The sequence below is a fragment of the Vigna unguiculata genome, chromosome 11, assembly GCF_037176805.1.
Source record: "Vigna unguiculata cultivar grain cowpea cultivar isolate G323 ecotype 2 chromosome 11, ASM3717680v1, whole genome shotgun sequence".
In the NCBI taxonomy this organism is placed as follows: domain Eukaryota; kingdom Viridiplantae; phylum Streptophyta; class Magnoliopsida; order Fabales; family Fabaceae; genus Vigna; species Vigna unguiculata.
The window spans coordinates 40,687,436-40,708,214 of record NC_140802.1 but is presented as its reverse complement, the minus strand read 5'-3'; the positions used below and the strand labels follow the sequence as shown (position 1 = coordinate 40,708,214).

The 20,779-nt window shown below is 34.2% G+C and overlaps 3 protein-coding genes across 5 annotated transcripts; 1 reads left to right on the top strand and 2 right to left on the bottom strand.

Moving 5' to 3' along the window:
* The first annotated feature begins 1,321 nt into the window (after positions 1-1,321).
* On the top strand, positions 1,322-3,737 carry LOC114169105 (high-affinity nitrate transporter 2.1-like). The gene is made up of 3 exons (XM_028054127.2): positions 1,322-2,239; positions 2,362-2,477; positions 2,612-3,737. The coding sequence occupies exons 1-3, from the start codon at positions 1,430-1,432 to the stop codon at positions 3,267-3,269; spliced, it is 1,584 nt and encodes a 527-aa protein (XP_027909928.1). The 5' UTR covers positions 1,322-1,429; the 3' UTR covers positions 3,270-3,737.
* Positions 3,738-5,856: 2,119 nt separating this feature from the next.
* Positions 5,857-7,951, bottom strand: LOC114169081 (uncharacterized). Of its 3 annotated transcripts, none has more exons than XM_028054100.2 (4): positions 7,793-7,951; positions 7,083-7,231; positions 6,367-6,521; positions 5,857-6,291 (listed from the first exon to the last, which is right to left on the bottom strand). In XM_028054100.2, exons 1-4 carry the CDS (start codon positions 7,839-7,841, stop codon positions 6,204-6,206), a joined length of 441 nt encoding a protein of 146 aa, XP_027909901.1. In that variant the 5' UTR covers positions 7,842-7,951; the 3' UTR covers positions 5,857-6,203. The 3 variants fall into 3 exon arrangements, with proteins under 3 accessions (XP_027909901.1, XP_027909902.1, XP_027909903.1); XM_028054101.2 differs by having other exon boundaries at positions 6,367-6,515; XM_028054102.2 differs by having other exon boundaries at positions 5,971-6,281.
* A 6,260-nt stretch (positions 7,952-14,211) lies between these two features.
* LOC114168726 (cell division cycle protein 48 homolog) lies at positions 14,212-18,724 on the bottom strand. Its single transcript, XM_028053636.2, has 9 exons — positions 18,615-18,724; positions 18,326-18,491; positions 17,999-18,227; positions 16,690-17,456; positions 15,911-16,132; positions 15,733-15,804; positions 15,365-15,646; positions 14,796-15,155; positions 14,212-14,674 (listed from the first exon to the last, which is right to left on the bottom strand). The coding sequence occupies exons 1-9, from the start codon at positions 18,641-18,643 to the stop codon at positions 14,387-14,389; spliced, it is 2,415 nt and encodes an 804-aa protein (XP_027909437.1). The 5' UTR covers positions 18,644-18,724; the 3' UTR covers positions 14,212-14,386.
* Positions 18,725-20,779: the final 2,055 nt, after the last annotated feature.

Sequence of the window (20,779 nt, the reverse complement as noted above, 5' to 3'; positions counted from 1 at the left end):
AAATGTGTTAAGCTGTTGAGAGAAAATGAAAACCAGTGTTGTGTACTGAAAGAAGTTTGCTTCCAATAAAACAAAACATAATTTTTTGACAAAAATAAAATTTATCGATTAACTAGTAAACCAAGGATTTATACAATTGATTATTTGAACTTGATATTTATATCTTTTTATGTGAAAAAAAATGTAGAAATAATCAAATGCGTACTTAATAACAATTTAATTTGATAAAATTGATATTTCTGTTTCATAAATGCAATATTAATTTGGTTTCAATAAAAACATACAAAGAAAAACAAATTGTATAACAGAGGTTGTAATGAAGGGAAAAATAGTTAGAGAGAGAATAAAAATTGTGTAATAAAAAAAATGTTCTTCAAATAAATAAAAAAAGGCAAAAGACTATATGCAAATAAATTTTTTAGATTATCTATTAAATTCAAAGTATTTGAACAATTTGGCGAACACAGAATAGTTACTTACTATCATATCAGATTTAGAAGATTAAATAATATTCAAATCCGTATTCAATAGATTTCTAGTAAAAGTTAGACAAACTTTACGCAGGTTTATTTTCCATCCAGACATTGAGTTACGACCTATGTATGTTGTCTGGATATGGAAACGGATAGAGATATGACAAGGATACGACGAGAAGATATGATGAAATTGAAAAAATGTAGGATACAGGATACACGGTGTATATATACATGTTTAAGTTTGAAATTGTTAATTAATACATTGTCAATTAACACAAAAATAAATATAATTTATTTATCTAATATCCAATATACAAAAAATAATGATAATATAATATTTGTTTCTTATTTTAATGGTCAAAATCATGTCAAAGATAAAAAAATATTTTTCAAATTCAACATAGTATGTTTTATAAATATCATACAAGTGTCGGTGTCTGATTCGTATGGACACGCCATTTATGAAAAGTGTCGGAGCATGCATTTAGTTGCATTTAGTTACACTTCATGTATCTAACCCCAAATAATCATATGCCAAGTTGCCTCCCGAGCTTAATCAAGCACAAATTCACAATGGTTAAGTTAGAGGCAAAATTCGTTGAATAATAAATACTATATAAGTGCTAGTGTTATTATAATCTAACAGCACATATATCAGAGTTTATTATACGTCACATGAACCTTTGAGATATAGCATGGGCTCTTTTACGCATACGCGGCAAAATGGATTACGAGAAACACACCTTTCTTTAATGTTTAAAGCTTCTCAGCCGTTGCTAATCTCATTGGCTCTTAGCGGATTGTCAACGACTTCACCACTATAAATACAACACACTCTTGTCTCTCCTTCACAACTTCACCATCATTCTCAAACCAACTCAGTTTTTTTTTTCTTTGATTTGGTGTAAGATTTTTTTGTTTGCTTTTCTCGTTCAAGACAGTGTTAAGATCAAATGGGTGATATTGAGGGATCTCCAGGAAGCTCCATGCATGGAGTGACAGGGAGGGAACAAACCTTCATTGCCTCAGTGGCTTCCCCTATGGTCCCAACCGACACAACGGCAAATTTTGCTTTGCCAGTTGATTCTGAGCACAAAGCCAAGGTTTTCAAACTGTTTTCCCTGGCCAACCCCCACATGAGAACCTTCCACTTGTCTTGGATATCCTTCTTCACATGCTTTGTCTCAACTTTTGCAGCAGCTCCTCTTGTCCCCATCATTCGCGACAACCTCAACCTCACCAAAAGCGACATCGGGAATGCCGGGGTTGCTTCTGTCTCCGGCAGCATCTTCTCCAGGCTCACAATGGGTGCGGTTTGCGACCTCTTGGGTCCTCGCTATGGCTGTGCCTTCCTCATCATGCTTTCTGCGCCAACTGTGTTCTGCATGTCGTTTGTGGATGACGCTGCAGGATACATAGCAGTGAGGTTCATGATTGGGTTCTCCTTGGCCACTTTTGTGTCATGCCAGTACTGGATGAGTACCATGTTTAATAGTAAGATTATAGGGCTTGTGAATGGAACTGCTGCAGGGTGGGGAAACATGGGTGGTGGAGCCACTCAGCTCATAATGCCCTTGGTCTATGAATTGATCAGAAGAGCTGGAGCTACTCCCTTCACTGCCTGGAGAATTGCCTTCTTCGTTCCAGGTTGGTTGCATGTCATCATGGGGATCTTGGTCCTAACCCTAGGCCAAGATTTGCCTGATGGCAACCTTGGAACCTTGCAGAAGAAGGGTGATGTTGCCAGAGACAAATTCTCCAAGGTTATCCTCTCCTTGTTCTTTATATGTTTTCATCTCTCAGAAACTGTAAAGTTCTCACATTTTTAGTTTCTATTTTCAAGCCTTAACTCATTGTCTAACTTGACTTTATTTTGTGTTTTCAGGTGTTATGGTATGCCATAACAAATTACAGAACATGGATTTTTGCCCTCCTCTATGGGTACTCTATGGGAGTTGAACTAACCACTGACAATGTCATTGCTGAGTATTTCTATGACAGGTTAGTTCATTCATCATAGAGCTCAACCCAAAAGCCTCAACTTTAATAATATCATTCTCTCTATGATGAATTACTATAGTAAACTGTGCTATGATTACTATAGTTTCTATAATAATCATTTGTTTACGAAACAGGTTCAATCTGAAGCTACACACTGCTGGAATCATCGCTGCTTCATTTGGAATGGCAAATATCCTGGCTCGTCCCTTTGGTGGATACACTTCTGATGTTGCAGCGAGGTTGTTCGGCATGAGGGGCAGGCTTTGGAACCTGTGGATCCTCCAAACCTTAGGAGGTGTTTTCTGCATATGGCTTGGTCGTGCCAACTCACTTCCCATTGCAGTGTTGGCTATGATCCTCTTCTCTATCGGCGCTCAAGCTGCATGTGGTGCCACTTTTGGCATCATTCCTTTCATCTCAAGGCGTTCTCTGGGGATCATATCGGGTCTAACAGGTGCAGGTGGCAACTTTGGCTCTGGTTTGACCCAGTTGATCTTCTTTTCAACCTCAAAGTTTTCTACATCCACCGGTCTCTCCTTGATGGGTGTCATGATTGTGTGTTGCACTCTTCCTGTGACTCTTGTTCACTTCCCTCAGTGGGGTGGCATGTTCCTCCCTCCTTCAAAAGACATCAATGAAGAATCTTACTACACTTCTGAATGGAATGAGGAAGAGAAGCAAAAGGGTTTGCACCAGAATAGTCTGAAATTTGCTGAGAATAGCCGTTCAGAAAGAGGTAAGCGTGTGGCCTCAGCCCCTACCCCACCAAACACAACTCCGACCCATATTTAGCTTCTCCACTTTGCACACATTCACACCTCTATCGCATTTATAACCCTTGAACGAAGATCAAACGAACAAAACTTGGTTTAGATAAAATATGAACCATCTGATCCAAGTCAAGCGGTTCTGATTTGTTTAATGCGTGAATGTGTTGAAAAGTGAATGCGGGGAATCTGGATCCCGTGTTTTAAGGCTGCAAGGTATAACTACTGTAGTAGAAAATGTCAGCACCAATAATGAGGAATCTCATATTGAATAAGTAGTTTTTCTAAACAAAAGAATGTTGAACTAGTAAAATGATTCTTGCGCTTTAGATTTTTGGTGTAGTCTTTCACACCAATTCCTAGATAGGAGTGATCTGGTCTTTCTGTTCTGTGAAAGGATTTGCGTATATACGGGTTATATACGCAAGAATGAATCATTATATACCAAAAACAAGTGATGTAAAAAATAATTAATAAAGCATATTGTGTTTGAGCTTTGTTGTGATGATTTGTACTCATTATGAGATGGGCACGTTGAATATTCTGCCTTGTACGGTGTAAGAAATATAGAAGAAAATAGAGATTCAGAGTAGAGAGTTGTTAGCTGGTGAATGCATGATGTCACTAAATCACTTTCAATCAATAAGTCAGCACGGATCTAGATGGTGGGAATTCTTTGATGACGTTTTATTAATTAGTGGAATTAATGGAATCAGTGATTGAATTCATATATTAATTCCTAAACTCCATTATTGTAGATTTGTTTAAGGTAAAGTTGCCTAATCTCTGACCAACACAATGTGATTTCAATAATTATAAAACATGAACTTGGCTTGGGTTCAGTGTGAACTCCGAAGTGTTGCATCGAACCCTTTTGCAAATTTTATGTGTTAATTACGTCTGCTTTAGAAAAAGAACGGTAACCAACCACGATCTGTCGTATGCTACGTGTATGCTTCTTTCTGTTTCTTTCAATTCCAAGTTCTTCGGACGGCAAATGCTAACCTTTGTATTTGACAATATATCAAATGACAGGCAAAGTACAAGTGGGATATATGTCTGTGAGCTATTGTCAGTTTTTGGGTCCGCACATAAATTATAAGTATTTTTCATTCCTATGGAGAAGATAACGGTAGAAGCCAACAAAATTGAAGCAATTGTACTCCATTAAAATTCATTCCTCTCTGTAATTTATTGAATGTTTATTTACGGATGGCTGCTTAAGCAGTTTAGACACCAAATTGGCATATTTATCTCCCTTCTATCATACGAAATTAAAATATTAAAATGATGCCTAAAGAAAGAATAATATAGGTTTTTTCTTTTGGACTATGATCCTTTGACACATTAAATATTAAAACACATGTTAAACATTTTTCTTTTCTTTCCCAATCATATCAAACCTTTATTTCATCCATTAAAGTATTGTCATGTGTACTTTATCAAAAGTTTGTTTCATAAAACTTTGTCAAAACATAACTTTCCTTTTCTTTTTAGCAAAAATAGTAGGGTAGTTTGGAGTGTCTTAATCCATGTATACAATTTTTTTTTACATAGTTCTCCTATATTTAATATTCTTTTGATATTATATTACAACAATCACAATCTTCTCATGTCATTCTTGTATTGGTTTGGTGATAAAATTTGGAAGGGAAGGTGATAGAGGTTGTATGTTCAATTTCACAATATTCATGTATAACTAGAGTTGACCCGTCCCCGGTCTTGGTCTTAACTACATAGGTTGGGACCAAAAAAGTTAACATGGCCTAAAAGGTCCTAATTAAAAACGTCTAAAGACCAAAAAGTTCATGAAAGTCTTGTGGTTCAAGACTAGCTCATGCGTTTTCTTTTTAAACATGATTTTCTAAATATATTATTAAACTTTCTATTTAGGTTAACCCATCTCATTTGTGGGCTCAGGAAAGTCCCTCTTGGTCGTCAACCCAGATTGGTCTGTCTCGACTGTGGGACAGAGCCTGTCTCATCTGTCGGCATGGGTCAGACCATTTCGACCATCGACTTGGCTTAATCCGTCTCGGCCTTCGAGTTGTCCTGTCTTGGCTATCAAGTAGGCTTGTCTGAGTCTTTAGGTCAATCTGTCGTGTCTCGATCGTCGAGTTAGTTTGACCCATCTTTATCATCGACCTGGCCTGTCTCGATTGTCGGACAAATAAAAATAAAAAAGTTGAGCAACAAATAAGTAAGAAAACCAACAAACTTATTACTTTAAGGTTCTAAGTTAAAGGTGATATCAATCTCTTATGTGAATTAGACTCACATCTCATAAATGTTATGTGTTAGGTCTCTCTTCATATAGAGGTTAGTATGATGGGATTTTAATTGGGAAAAGTCTCCACCTTGAGTATCAAAGTAAGTCTTGAGGTATCCAACCATTAAATAAATATGTTGAATTCTTTTATTTAGATTTTATGTTCTTATATGTGAGTGTACTTCCTTATTACTTATTGATGTTTTATCTTTGTATAGTAAATTTCTTGACCATTCGGTACCTAGAAGAGTATACTTCAGTTTCATTATTTGTGGTCTATATTAGAAATGTCAAAGGAAACTCAATTTCTATAACCATTCTTCATGAAGGAAAAGACATATAGTTGCAAAAACCCACGTATGCATATAATCTGAACGGCCATCCATCAATTTGCGAGAGGAGTATATAAAATGTGGATGTTAATTCAACTCAAATCCTATTCTATCAAGACCCCAAATATGTAAACCCAACACCTCTCTAAATGCAGCAAAAACACACTATACACTTCCAGTGAAATACATATACATAGAACTTTGCTTCATGCAGAATGGATCAAGGAAATCAAGTGGATGTGAATCACTAATAATCGTTGAGTTCATTATGTTGCCTCATTCTGAACCGTGACTTCAACAAGAGCGTGTGTGTAGTCTGTAGTACTGATGAGCTAGGTTGACAACATGTAGTTCTAAACTAGTAACTTAGCTTTCCACTGCCACCACAGGTTGAACACGATCGACCAGAAGAGCATTTTGTACAATAGCTCCACTTCTTTGGAAGCCTGGTAAGTAATCGACTTCAATGGCTAAACTGAAAAAATAAAAATTTGAGGAAAAGAGATGTAAGAAAATAGTACCCAGATGTGAATCGAGTAGCCATATTCTTGGGTTGCACTCTTGCCTGCTCAGAATTTTCACCAGAACGTTTCCTAAGAACGAATCCTTCACCATTGCATTCAGAACATATACCAGAACCTCCACAGTCTTCACATGCTTTGAATTGAATCTTTGACTTCAAAAGATGAACTTAATTTAGATAAACAGCGTGGAATTCAGCACACAATTTAATCATCGTTTTCTCCTTCTTTCTCAATTCTAGCCCAATTCTGGCATTACCAATGTACCATCAACGAATTATCTATGTTGTAATCATACTTTGACACTCAAAAAAGTTTTTACTCCCACTTGATGTGAATTCCGCTAGTTCAAACTATAGATTACACTAAAACTACAACTTCAACAACCGTTGAAAAGTTGAAGTATAGAGAAACATTACTTAATTGTTTGGACAAGCAAGGTTGTTTTTAGTAGCATGACATATTGCTGAGTTTGTAAGTACAATTAAGTATTTTTCGAATTTGGATTCTCTGCTGATTTTTCTGTACTGTTCTTCTACTGTGTCTTTATAATACACTAATTACCACTCATTTTGATATTTTAAAATATATTAAAAAGATATTTAAAATATCAGTACAGTGCATTTTTAATGCTAAGTAGAGGATCGGAGCAAAAAAATCAATAGAGAATCCGGACTCGTATTTTTCTGATACTATCAATAACGAGGATTTCTGACCTGTGCTGACTCAGAAGTTTTGGATCTCTTTACAATAAGAGTAGCTGCTGCACCAACGAAAGTTACAGCTACTGCCATTGAAGCTGCAGTCTCAGCCAGTGCAGAGGAAACGGTGGATATTCTCCTTCTTTGCAGTTGTAACTTAACATCTGTTAAAGGAATTAAATGACTTTTTATCTTTCAGTAATGAATAGGGAGAATTGAATTAAAAGGGAAAAGAATGAAAGCGGTGAAATTACTTCATTACAACCAATTTTAACCACAAGTAACAGGTTCTTGAAAGGGGTAAATGTAGTAGTTCAGTTGTGTATTGGAACTCAGAATTATGTTCTATCTTCTTCAATGATATATTTAAGGTGTATTCCTAACATGTATTTAGTTCTGTGCATATTCTTGCTCATCTATCTAACAAATACTATAAAATTGAATTCAAACAAAAAAATTAAAGAACCCTCAACCGACATTGATTGTATTAACAGTTGAAACTGAGAAACGGAGAACGTGAACTACACGGCTATACCTAGCAGAAGTAGTTCCTGATCCAATAGGTGAATACTCACTCAATCCACACCAAATTGAACTACTTGTTTTATTAAGTTTGAGATAGCACATAAATAAAGAAATGAGGAAGTACATGAAGGATTGATGAAGAACAATAAATATAGAGAGTAGATGGTTTTGTTTAGGAAAGTAAGAAGAAAGCATCTTACTGTGAGAGTGGGTGTGAGAGAAGCAGGGAAGTGATACTGAGGTAGCCATTCAGATAACTGTTCTGTTCTGTTTTGTTTTGTTCTGTTCTGTCCACCCACTCTTTCTCTGCTGCTTCCTTATCGTCTTCACTCCCACAATTTCCATAATTAAATTTGTTTTAACATTATTATTCTATACATATAGGTTAGGTTTTAACTTTTTTTCTCTCCCTCTCTATATATTTTATATAAATTGGGCTTCTTTATAAATATCTTTTTAAAATAGTCTCCGTATATTTTATTTGTTTTAATCTTTGTAGTACATCCACTCTTTTGTTTTAGGTTTTATAATAATAGTATTTACTTCTTTTTAAAATTGTTTCTTTCGAAATTATTGATATTGACTAAAAATAAATTATCTACCCACTAAATGGATATAAGTAAATATAAATATTATAAGAAATAAAAAATAATAATATTAATAACTATTTCGAAATATGAGTACCAGATTAAAAAATATATATTACAGAAAAAAAACATAGTTTGATGATATTATTTCTTTATACCGTACTCTATATTTCTTTCTCTCTCTCTAATTTCTCGCATAACTTTGTGTTATAATAGAAATAATTTCTTTTAACGGAGAGAAAATGTTGGGCAGTGAGCACACATTACGTCTATAACTCAAAAACAATTTTCCTTTCGTTCTTTTAATAAGAATATGAAAAAAAATGAAGAATGTAATATATATATATATAAAATAAAAACGGGTAGCGTTTTCTGCTCAACTACCTCGCAAAAATTAGCAAAAAGTTACTTTTATGTTCGTAGAAGTTGGGTTTATTAAAAAATTACAGTACTTCACACGGTTTAATGATCTCAAATATCCTCCATCAAAATTGTTACGAGATTTGGGATAATACTAACGGTTTATGAGTAACACTCTATCTAAAAGTCACATTATTATTAAACATCACACAAATATATATATATATATATATATATATATATATATATATATATATATATATATATATATATTCATCTAATATTCTTTAAAATATTATAATTCTTTCTCTTTCATTAAAAAGTTCAAATTATATAAATATATATATATATATATATATATATATATATATATATTATTAAAAAAATTTATATTACATCCAAAATTTTTTGTAAGAAAATATTTTTTCCTTTTATTTATTTTAAGAATCTTAATTGGCAGATAATTTTTTCGTGGGTAATTATTTCTACAAAATTATAAAATTCATGAGTATTTTTTATAAAATTTGTTGTAAAAAGTATTTTATACAAAATATTTTGCAAAACAATTGGCAGTAATTTCCTGCAATTATTTTTCACAACAAGATTTGTAAGTATTTTCTGAAAAAAAAATCAAAACAAAATTAGTAAAAAAAATGAGTTTTTTTAACAGTGATATATATATATATATATATATATATATATATATATATATATATATATATATATATATATATATAAATATCCAAATAAATAAGATTATACAATGTTAAATATATAAAAGAGTTTCTTTATATCTATTCTCAAGGTACGAAATATCTTCTCATATTTAAAAAATAATACAAACAATTTTTTCTTTTACAACAAAGACAAGGTTATAAAAATCTCCATCAATTATCATCGTTTAATATTTTTTTTTTGAATAGTCCAATATTAGTATAGTCACGTTTATGTCCTTTAGAATTATGAATTCAACATATTTATGTAAAAATATCATCTAAACAAATGTATGTGATATATTTAAAATATCAAATGTTTCTTACGTCAAAGAAAGTTTATCTTATATAAGAGTGTTAAAGTGGACAATTAACCCGTTGGACTAGCCTATCAGTCCACCAGAAAAGGGATGGGTTAGGTTAGAATTTTCAACCCACCAACCTGTTTTAACTAGGTCTGTCTAGCCCGACAAACTGACAAACCAAAGACGGATTAATCCGTTCGTGGCTCGCTGACCTTTTTCTAAAATAAAATTTAAAAAAAAAATTAAAAAAACTATATTATATTTTTTGTATAAATATAAATATGCAACACTATTATAATTTAAATCATTGACAGTTATAAATTAAATTCCAATTATTAGTTATAATAGAATAATTTAATATATAAATATAATAATTATTTTAATTTATTCAATTAAAGATATTAATTCATCAATTAAAAACTTATAAAATATTTATATAATTAAATATACTCTAAATATTTATTTATAAATATATATATATATATATATAAATAATTAAAATATATTTTTAAAAATTGGAATTCAATCGAGAATCTTTTAGAAATAGAAACCAAACTAACATATATCTAAACAAAGGTGTAAATAAAAGTGTGAATACTATCTCATTGATTAAACATAAATTATATGAATAAAACAATAAAAAGGGTTAAATTATATCAACTGTTAAAAGTTGGGATCTAATCGAGAAAAAAAATAGAAACCAATTTGGATTTATCTAGAATGGAGATAAAAACTTTTTAAATATTAAGATATATGAATGACAAATAACTTTTACAGTGATAAAATATAGACAATTTTCAAACCCTTTAACAGTCGTATATGTCACATGTGTCAGATAACGTATTCAGGTTGAGCGCTGCAATTCATGAACATTTCGAATACTCATAAATAATAACCGTAATTTATAAATTTAAACTTTTCTTAATTTATAGTAACGCAAATAAGAGTATCATAATAATAAGAAAACTTATAATATTTTATTTCAACTCACATGAGATTTATACAGCTCTAACTCACATGAATTTATTTTTATCTTGTACTACTAAAATAATATTGTGTCCTAAAATTTTCAAATATTTAGGAATATTCTTGTTTGATTTGTGTCATACCCGTGTCTAATGTAGTTTCAACTTGTGACGTGCTTCCCGTGAGCAAACTAATTTTGGCGGTGTCTTCGGAGAAATTAATGAATAGTCTAAGCATTATGATTTCGTAGTCCAATGTTTACATTAATTAATCGATCTTCTCAATTTACAGAAAGATAAATAAAACTAGACTACATATTGCTTAGAAATTGATTTAAAAAAAAAAACACCATAAACATGCCTTGCTTTTAAGAGTCGAAATCAAGATTTAAATAAACATGAAACTAAATATTAATAATATGGTATTGTAAAGTTAAATTAAATTAGATTTATAGTTTAATTTTTAACATAAGTTATTTTAATAAAGTTTATTGTTTGATAAATATATTATATTACAGTTTGTTGGTGAATGTGAACCATAAATGTTACAGTTTGCATATTTTATGACCTTTTACTGTGGGTGGTTCAGCTATGCGTGAGGTTTTCAAACACTTCCAATAGATTCTCTTGCTTCTATCCGAGATTAGTTTTGTGTAATTATTAGTGTCAGTGAAAAATGGTTGATGAACATCTTCTGAGAGCCACTTTACATATCTGGGGAAAGTGTGTGAAAAGGTAAGAGCTTCATGTGTGAAGGAAATAAAGTGGGTCCAATTCTGTGATATGAAGCTACATGTTGGGTGTGAGTAGCTGTGGCCAGTGTCAGTAGTTAAACTGCACTATGAAGCCCATGTCCATTAAATTTCAGACCCAACTTAACCAATTGTTCCCAGATTGCATAAACTTTGAAAAAAGATGAGGGGAAACAAAAGATTTCGGGGGTGGGGTTCATGTTCTTTTGCTTCTCTTTAAACATCACAAGATTTACATGTCCCCTTGTACTTGTTGAATCATTTCAATTAATAGGGCAATGGAAATTCACATAAAAAGACTAAAAGTTGCAATTTTTTTTTTCAATCTATGCAAAATTAAGATTTTTACTTTACCATGATGTGTCTAACCTTGTCTACAATAACTTAAGCCTTTGAGGTGAAGTATTAAAATTATGGGTGGGGTAAATGTGTGTTATTAAGAGGGTTTTTTGGAATGTGTGGATGGGGGGAAATCTTGCATTTTTTTCTATATAAGATTGATGAGGGTGATTAGGTGGCCAACCAATATAATGGGAAGTAAAGAGTATAGTGAATAGTTACATAGAGATGATGATATTGAAAGTTGTTAATTAATCCACTTCAATTCTTACACTGACTCATCAACACACTCATAATTGTGCTACAATCTTCTTTAAATGGTTCCCCAATTGGTTGGCAAAATCTCAATTATTTTTCACCAGGTGACTTCCTGCATCACTTTTTTCTTCACTTTAATAAAGAGAAAACAGTGTTATAACATTTCATTGTGAGACATATGCTAACTAATCGTGAACAAAAAGAAGATATATTACTTGGATTTAGGGGCAAAAAAACAGCACAAAAAATTGAGTGAGTGCAATAAACATGAACTCACGAGCATCCTCACAGAAGAAAAAAAAAAGAACACCAACCTCTCCAACTCACCTCCACCACACCTCCAAAGTTATTTGTGTACCACCAATGAGCTGTGCATACCTGCATTCTGTAGCTATTCACGAGCCTATTTAAGACAACCTCTGCACAAAAATCTACCATAAAACCCCTTCTTTCTTTCACATACTCAAACCAAACAACACAAGTTCAAAACAAAAATCTAAATGTCTCCCATTACACATATCTCTCTTCTCGCCCTGTTCTTCCTCCTCTCTCTGAACTCCCTTCACATCACCATCGCTGCAAGGGTCATTCCTCAAAGTGCTCCCAGCACAGTTACGAGGCCTCTCTTTTTATCCGAAGCTGAAACTTATCTGAAGCCACATCTTGGTCACAAACACAGTGTCTTCAGAGAGGGACAGGTGAAGAATTGTTTGCCAAAAGGGTATAGGCATAACTCAGCTCCAAGCAGATTCGTCAACTATAACACTCTTGGTTCTAGTGGCTGTTCTGGAATGCGTTTGGAGAAGCCACGAGGATGATGATGATGATGAGGAATGGAGAAGAGTTTGGTTTCAAGTGTTTGTAAATGGTGGGAAGATGAGAAGATTGTGTCGCTTTGCTTTGCATTTTGTGATTGATACTCGTTGCAATTTTGAGGGATGTGCATAGGCAAGGTGAAAATGTTAGTATTCTTTTCTTGTTGTGTATAGGTCAGTGTTTAAGACATTGACAGAACATGAGAAACAGAGAAGATGTTTTTGTTTTTACCAAGCCATCAGCATATTTGCCATGCATGTAATAACGCCAAAGGAACATTATATACCTTGTACCACCCCAATAGGGTGATGTCATATTATACTATGTAATGTTTTGCATGTTGTCGTGAAGTACATTATGTTCAGTGTGATTGGCGCATTGGCTTATAATTTTCAGTTTCTGTACTGATTTTTTTTTTTTTTTTGTGTTCGTTTAGTTAATTGAACCTTCAAACCTATCTAAGGAGTTTATGAAGCTGCATTTTAGTTTACTTTTCACTGGTAATTTGGCATATAAAATGTTACATTTTAGTAAAAAGATTGGATAGAAGTTATTATAATTGAATGAGTTAATAAACAAAATTCTCAGTTTCAATTTTTTTTATTAAAAGGTTGTTTGTTTGGAAAAAGAAATAGAGAACAGTCTTATTTTTTAAAGCACCTGTCCAATTGGAAGAAAAAAGAATTATAAAAATAGGCACATATTCTATTTTTATAAGGGCAAAATATGATTTTTATTCATGGATATGTAATTTAGTTTTAGTTTCCCTTAAAAAACTGTTTTTATAGGTCTTTTTAATTTTGAAATACACTACTTTTATTCCCCTTAGCATATTATGTAAACCCCCTTTTTCCTTTATAAAACATTATTGAAATCACTTTGAGATTTAAAAAATAATACATTTTGAAACTAAAAGGAGTAAAAATGACTAAATATTATTAAAAATTAAAACTAAATTTACCTGTTTTAAAAAATAAATAAATAAAACATTTTTTTCTTTCTAAGTATTATATTGAGCATACTAAGTCAAGGGTGCGCAAACTATAATGTCATTATTAGCTTATGTACATTTGATGTAAAAACAAAGCAAAGCAATATGCAATCTTTTCTTTAAGCCAGTAATAGTCAAGCATAAACAATGATAACATAGAAGACCAGATTAGTACCAATTGCAAACGATATCCTAATTATTTGTTAAACTCTTTTTTCTGAGTTTCAATATTTTGACACTCATTTTATCGCATACAATAATAATTTTTCACTTTTAATTATGCCATTTTCCTCAGACTGAGTGTAATATTTTATTATTAAAGTGATTGTTTGCAAAAATATGGCTGTCAAAAGATATTTTGGCAATTGATTCTCACAACAATCATGTGAATTCCTCCAAGTATAATTGATGACATCCAAGGTACCGAAACTCACAAAAAACTTGGGAGTAACGCAGTAATCTCCAAAATTAGGTTGATAACGTTATACTGATAAACCAGCTGAATTGAAATTAGGCAAGCAAGCTACGAAAGATATGCAAAATTATTTTTCAACACAATCAGAAATTCGTCCATCATATATGATATGAGTTTTACAAAAGCTGATACTGATGTTGGTTACTTTTTTAGTATACGAAAATTAAAAGCTGAAAAAAAAAAAAAAACCTTAAAACGCGTCTTTGGAGCAAACTATTCAAAAAACGTAAAACCTAACTATACAGATCATCTTCAGCCACAGCAGCAGAAGTTGCAAAGGGGTCAGATCCACCTGTTGAACCACCAGTCTCTGGAAACCTAAAATCACTTCCAAAGCCACGGGATTGCTGTAAGGTCTGAGCAAATGCCTGGTATTTACGTATATCAGCATCACTAACACTCCTACGCGCAAACTTCATCGACTCTTCAAAATGAGCAGCCTTGATCTCTGCAACATCTTCTTCATTGTCTTCATCCATGGCCTCAGGGTTTTCTTTTCTCTTCATCTCAAGCTCTATGTCCTGAAAGAAACCGAAAAGATAGGTATATACCCAGATCAAACATAATGATCAGAAACTCACTGAGCAGGTATAGGAAAAGAATCAGAATTTTTTATCACCAACCAACTATGCAAAATAATACCTTTTCTATGTTTTCTCTAATAGCATACTTGCATGCCCGCTGGCATATCTCTGTTATATCAGCACCACTAAAGCCTTGAGTATACTTAGCTAGTGCTCCCAAATCAACCTCTTTTGAGACAGGTGACTTCCTCATGCATGCCTTGAAGATTTGATAACGGGATTCTTCATCAGGGAGAGGAATATAGATCAGTTGATCTAGACGGCCAGGCCGTAGAAGTGCTGGGTCAATGATGTCGGGTCTGTTGGTTGCCCCAATTATGAACACAGTCTTTTTAGCAGACATGCCATCCATTTCAGTGAGAAGTTGATTCAGAACTCTGTCAGCAGCTCCACCAGCATCCCCAACACTACTTCCTCTCTACAACAATGACACGGTGAAGAAAATGAGTACACAAACAACTGCAAAGGTATTAAAAAACTTCCAAAATGTAACTTTGGTGAGTAAGATCAATGGAGTATTTTAAAACATGTTATAAGCAATAATAAGCAATAATAAAAACAGACACAATAAATCAAAGGGCATACTAATATGACAAACTAGTAATAATACATGACAAAAATAGAGACCTGGGTAGCAATAGAATCAAGCTCGTCAAAGAAGAGGACACATGGAGCTGATTGTCTGGCCTTGTCAAAAATTTCTCGAACATTGGCCTCACTTTCACCAAACCACATAGTGAGCAATTCTGGGCCTTTCACACTGATGAAGTTAGCTTGACATTCATTAGCAATTGCTTTGGCCAACAAAGTTTTCCCACATCCGGGAGGACCATAGAACAGAACTCCTTTTGATGGTGACATACCAAATTTCTCAAATTTTTCAGGGTGCTCCACAGGATATTGAACAGTCTACACCAAAAAGGTAAGATTCTTTCAGATTATATTGATATTAAAGTAAGTCACAATGTTTAACTAAGATAGTTGTGATTTATGACCTCTTGCAGCTCACGCTTGACATTCTCAAGACCTCCAATATCTTCCCAGCTGACATTAGGCACCTCGACAACCTTTCAGAAAAATAAAATAACTAGTTAGGGGAAAGAACATTAAAAGACAAACTCTCACCAGCTAATTGTGTTTTAAATTTAGAGAAACAAAAAAAAAATTACTAACAGTTTCACGTAAAGCAGATGGATTGCTAGTTCCTAAAGCAGTGAGGAAATGTTCATTTGAAACTGCCATAGAATTCAGTATTTCAGCATCAATATTCTCATCTTCCAAATCAATGACATCCATCTTCTCCCGGATGCATTGCAGAGCAGCTTCAGTGCAAAGGGCAGCAAGGTCGGCACCAACATATCCATGAGTATCTTTTGAAATTCTCTCCAAATCAACCTACAGTGAGGGAACCGGTGCAGTTCAATAAAAGAAAAATAAAAAAATGTGCTTAACAATAACTACAACTAGAAACAAACCTTCACATCGCGCTTACTATAACCTGCTTGGACATTATTTACATAGAGTAATTTACATTAAGTGTAAATTGAATCCATAAAAGTTAACAGTATACACGCCAAGGCCGATCCTGACCTTTTGTGGGTCCTTTTGACAATTATAAATAAAGGGTACCTATGTATGCAAATCTTAATCTTAACATGTAAACATGAAACTTCTTTTTAAAAAAACAAACTAACCTCTTTTTTAATTATTTTAAAATAATAAACAAGGGCCTCATATATATACAAAATTTAATTTTAACATAAAAAAGTAAAAGAATTAAAAAAAAATGTATTTTTTGAAATAAAAAATCAAAATTTCTTTGGAGTCAGTGCCAAGGCACCTCTATCCTCTAGACTATCATAGCAACCAGTCCTGCACTAAGTTAGGCACGCATGAAAAAAAAAAATACAAACTCATTAGCATAAATGAAAGTTAAGCAATGCTGAGCTTACATCATCTGAAAGCTTCATGTTTTTGGTATGTATGCGAAGGACTTCAAGTCTCCCAACTTCATCAGGAACACCAATATCAATTTCCCTGTCAAATCTACCAAACCTTCTCAATGCAGGGTCAATGCTATTTGGCCTATTTGTAGCTCCAATAACAATAACATGTGCACGGGATTTCAATCCATCCATAAGTGTCAAAAGTTGAGAAACAATCCTCCTTTCAACTTCACCATTTGTTTTCTCCCGCTTGGGTGCAATAGAATCAATCTCATCAATAAATATGATGGAGGGGGCATTCTTTTCAGCTTCTTCAAATGCTTTCCTAAGGTTGCTTTCACTCTCTCCAGCAAGTTTAGACATAATCTCTGGTCCATTGATACAAAAGAAGAACGCTCCTGTCTCATTAGCCACAGCTCTTGCTATCAGGGTCTTACCAGATCCTGGGGGTCCATACAGCAGAATTCCTTTGGGTGGTTTCACACCAATTGATTTAAAAAGTTGTGGGTGCCTAAGAGGAAGCTCTACCAACTCACGAATCTGTGCCATTTGCTTCCTGACGCCACCCACATCATCATACCCAACATCATCAAGCCTTTCTTCATCCTCTCTTTTCACAGGTTCCCCCTCACAGAATATTTCAGTGTCTGGAGCAACCACACAATACTCCCCAGGATCAGTTTCAATTACCTTAAACTCTACACTTCTCATCCCTCCTCGAACCAAAAATAGATCTCCCGTTCTGATAGGACGATAAGCCTCCAAGAAATATGCTGCAAATTATAAACAAAAATGCAGTTAAAGCCTCTTACACAACTGCAGAATATGTAATGGAAAGGTCATCAAATGAAATCCCGGCAACATTAATAATCCCACACCAACTGTTCCAATTAAAAAGGCGAAAAACCATGAACATGGAAAAAAAATTAACGCCGTTATTAGTACATTGGCTTGGCCTTACTTGAATTTATCTTCCAAGCACTTTTACAAGTATTTGGAGCAACATGTGAAAACTAATTAATAATATATTCACAATCTGTTTTCACCTGATTTCGGTAAATATGTCACAACAACATGAAATCAATTTAACCATATTTCCTTCTCAATTTTTCATGCAACTTCAAATAAATATTCTATGATAAACACTAGTTCAATTAAAGCTTAAGTATACTGTCTACCCAAACTCATCTTTTCACGAACCAACAAAGCAGAGACAAGTGACAGCACAAAACAAAAAACAGCAACAAAGTATTACATTATAATGATCATCAATCACTGCCTCAAAAGTGGTAGAAGAGAAGAAGGTTTGACTCACGTTTCAAATATGCATCAAAGAGATTGCCAGTGACACCTTCAATGGTATCATCAATGGGAAGAATGTGGACTCGCTTCCCATACGGAACATCAGAGCACGAATGCACAGACACAACATCCCCAAGAAGAACCCTCAAATTCGACCTCACAACTTTGTTCATCCTTAACTTCGGCTCCTCACATTTCTCGTCTGCAAGAACAATGCAAACCGTGTTCCTACGTTTCTTCCCCTGCACCACATACCCAATAACAATATTTAACAAAAAAAAAAACTTTACAAAATAAATAAACAGTTAAGTGAAACTCAGAGTCCGAGGATTGAGCGAACCTTGATGAGGATAGTATCACCGTTAAAAAATTGATTTTTCTCCATGGTTTGAGGGTGCATGGAAACCACTGAGTTATCATCGGTAACCGCTTCGTCGATGACCAATCGGTTAGAAGATTTTTTCCGCTCGAGAATCGCTGTGGAGAAGTCTTTCTTCACAGATTTCCTGAATTTTGATTCCAAAAAACAAAACCAAAAAAAAAAAACTCAAATTTCATTGCATGGGTATTTCAACATTTGGGAAAAAACAGAAGAAAATCAGCGAGGAGGAGAGGAGGAGTTGACTCACGAGTCGGACGATTCAGCATGGTGAGACATTGGTGGAAAGGAAGATGAAAGCAAAGGCTGTGACAGAAAAAATGCAGAGAAGAAGAGAGTAGTGGGTGAGTGACTTTGAGGGGTTTGTCTCCTCTTGTAACTTTATATAAGGAATTAGGAACCAATCACTTATCTTTTTTTATTAGTTATTATTCCTACGTGTGTATAAAATATAATATATAATACATAATATCAGATGTAACTGTAAATTTAGTTGGATTTTTCCTTAATATAATTAGTAAAGTGTTTAAATACAAACCGTAACGGATATAAATAACAGAAAATCAATTCAAAACATTAATAGTAGATTGAAAATAAATTATTTTAATTCTTTAGATTTTTTTTAAATCTTAACAGAGTAAACAATGTTCATATAGATCTAATATAATATTTCCATTGAATTACATCTTTGAATTAAAAAGATATAAATATAAGGGCATGTATGTTTATTTCTTTTATAATAAAATTATTATTAATATAACTATAAAAATAAATATGAATAACTTTTTAATTTTATGATAGAAATTTTTATTTATTGTAAGGCCCGTTAATATTATTCATTATTCTTTTTGCCCTAAACTAAAGGGGTTGTTTTTGTAAGTGGGCCTAAGGGGCTGGTCCAGTAGATAAAATCATTTCTAGTTGTCCTAAGTCACATCTTCATTCCATTTCAGAGAACTTGAGCTGCAGCCGTCAATCCCCCTCCGCTAGGGTTTTTGTTCCACTGTCACGTTAAGCTAAAGGAACTTATACTCCATGTAAGTGTCTCTTCCAACAGTGTTAGTTTCCTTTTTGCTATCTTGTTTTGTGTTTTCGATTAAAAAAGCCTCCGTTAACACAGTTTCCCTGGTTTTGTTCCGCTGTCCCGCCAGTTCTGCGAACCCATCTTTGAGTTGTTGCGCTTCGAGGTCCCGTGTCGAAGCTCGGTTAACCCTTTTCCAGGTACGGGAAGTTAGGGTTTCTAGTTTCGAGTCGTTTTGAACTGTGTATGAGTTGGTTGTTGATTGTATGGTTTGATCTTTCGTTTTGATGCGTGAGAGTTATCTTGCATGATTTGTTTGGTTGGAAAACATGGCTGCTACAGCTGAAACAGTGGTGGGACCTGTTGATCTCGCTCAGGCGAGCCAGCCTCGCCTAGCCGAGACAAACAGGGGCTCGCCCAGGCGATCCGCTCCTTATTTTAAGCGAGCGAGCATCTCGCCTAAGCGAGATCTCGCGTTGCTTCCCGATGCCCTTTTCGAGCCCTCGCCTAGGCGAAGGGGACTAGCCTGAGCGTGAATGTCTCGCCTGAGCGAGACCCTTCAGCCTGAGCGAGGGATTGGGCGAGACTGTATTGTGTTTGGTTGTGTGTTTACTCTCTTGTGATTGGAATTGTATGGGTATGACTGCCATGATGAGGTACATGTACATATGTATGGATATATGCCTAATGGATTGCTATATATGCGTTACATGATTCATAAATGATGAATGATAGGTGTTGTGGGAACTTGGCATGTGAGATGAATGAGTGTTTTGGAACTAAAGGAACATGGTATTGATATGAGATAAGGCCCTAGACTCATGGGGTGGTGATGATCAGGTGTATGGATTCAAAATGTGATGCGTATGAGGAATTAATCTCAGGGATTGGTATGGAATTGTAAATATGATTTAATGTTCTCTTATTGTTGATTTATGAATGTTGGTCCGTGTCAGCGTGTAATTCCTTGGGGTCTCTAGGTGGGACCTCCGGGGTTGCGCTTTAGTGGTCGGGACGTAATCCATGGCCCCTGGTAGTGGGTGTCCATGGTGGTGCCCCATGTATAACTAGGTAAGGATTCAGATTCAAGGTAAGGTTGCATCCTGACACTCTAAGGGGTCAGTTAGTCTCACCTAGAGCGGACTGACTCCTGTGGTGAGAGTAGCAGGAGGCCCGAAATTCATTAAGGGCTAACCTTGTGGTGAGGGAAAATTGATCCATCGTAACACTTGTAACACACAGCTCGGGGGTGAGCAGAGGTATCCACCACAAGTGCGGGCATCTGCTGAATCCGACCAAGTTATACGTATCCGGATGAGTCGAGTCGTAGTGTATTGATTGAAAAGTCATAACATGCTTGGTTGTTGTATGGATATTGGATGGTGAAAGTATAT

Bases quoted from the DNA above. Each gene is read 5' to 3' on its own strand.
- LOC114169105 (XM_028054127.2), top strand. From the start codon at position 1,430: ATGGGTGATATTGAGGGATCTCCAGGAAGCTCCATGCATGGAGTGACA. The intron at 2,240-2,361 runs GTTATCCTCTCC...TTGTGTTTTCAG, and splicing joins CCAGAGACAAATTCTCCAAG to GTGTTATGGTATGCCATAAC. The intron at 2,478-2,611 runs GTTAGTTCATTC...TTTACGAAACAG, and splicing joins GCTGAGTATTTCTATGACAG to GTTCAATCTGAAGCTACACA.
- LOC114169081 (XM_028054100.2), bottom strand. From the start codon at position 7,841: ATGGCTACCTCAGTATCACTTCCCTGCTTCTCTCACACCCACTCTCAC. The intron at 7,232-7,792 runs GTAAGATGCTTT...TTCCTTTAACAG, and splicing joins CTCTCACACCCACTCTCACA to ATGTTAAGTTACAACTGCAA. The intron at 6,292-6,366 runs GTACTATTTTCT...ATTACTTACCAG, and splicing joins GCTACTCGATTCACATCTGG to GCTTCCAAAGAAGTGGAGCT.
- LOC114168726 (XM_028053636.2), bottom strand. From the start codon at position 18,643: ATGTCTCACCATGCTGAATCGTCCGACTC. The intron at 15,647-15,732 runs GTCATAAATCAC...TTTTTGGTGTAG, and splicing joins TCAAGCGTGAGCTGCAAGAG to ACTGTTCAATATCCTGTGGA. The intron at 14,675-14,795 runs GTATTATTTTGC...GGTTTCTTTCAG, and splicing joins TTAGAGAAAACATAGAAAAG to GACATAGAGCTTGAGATGAA.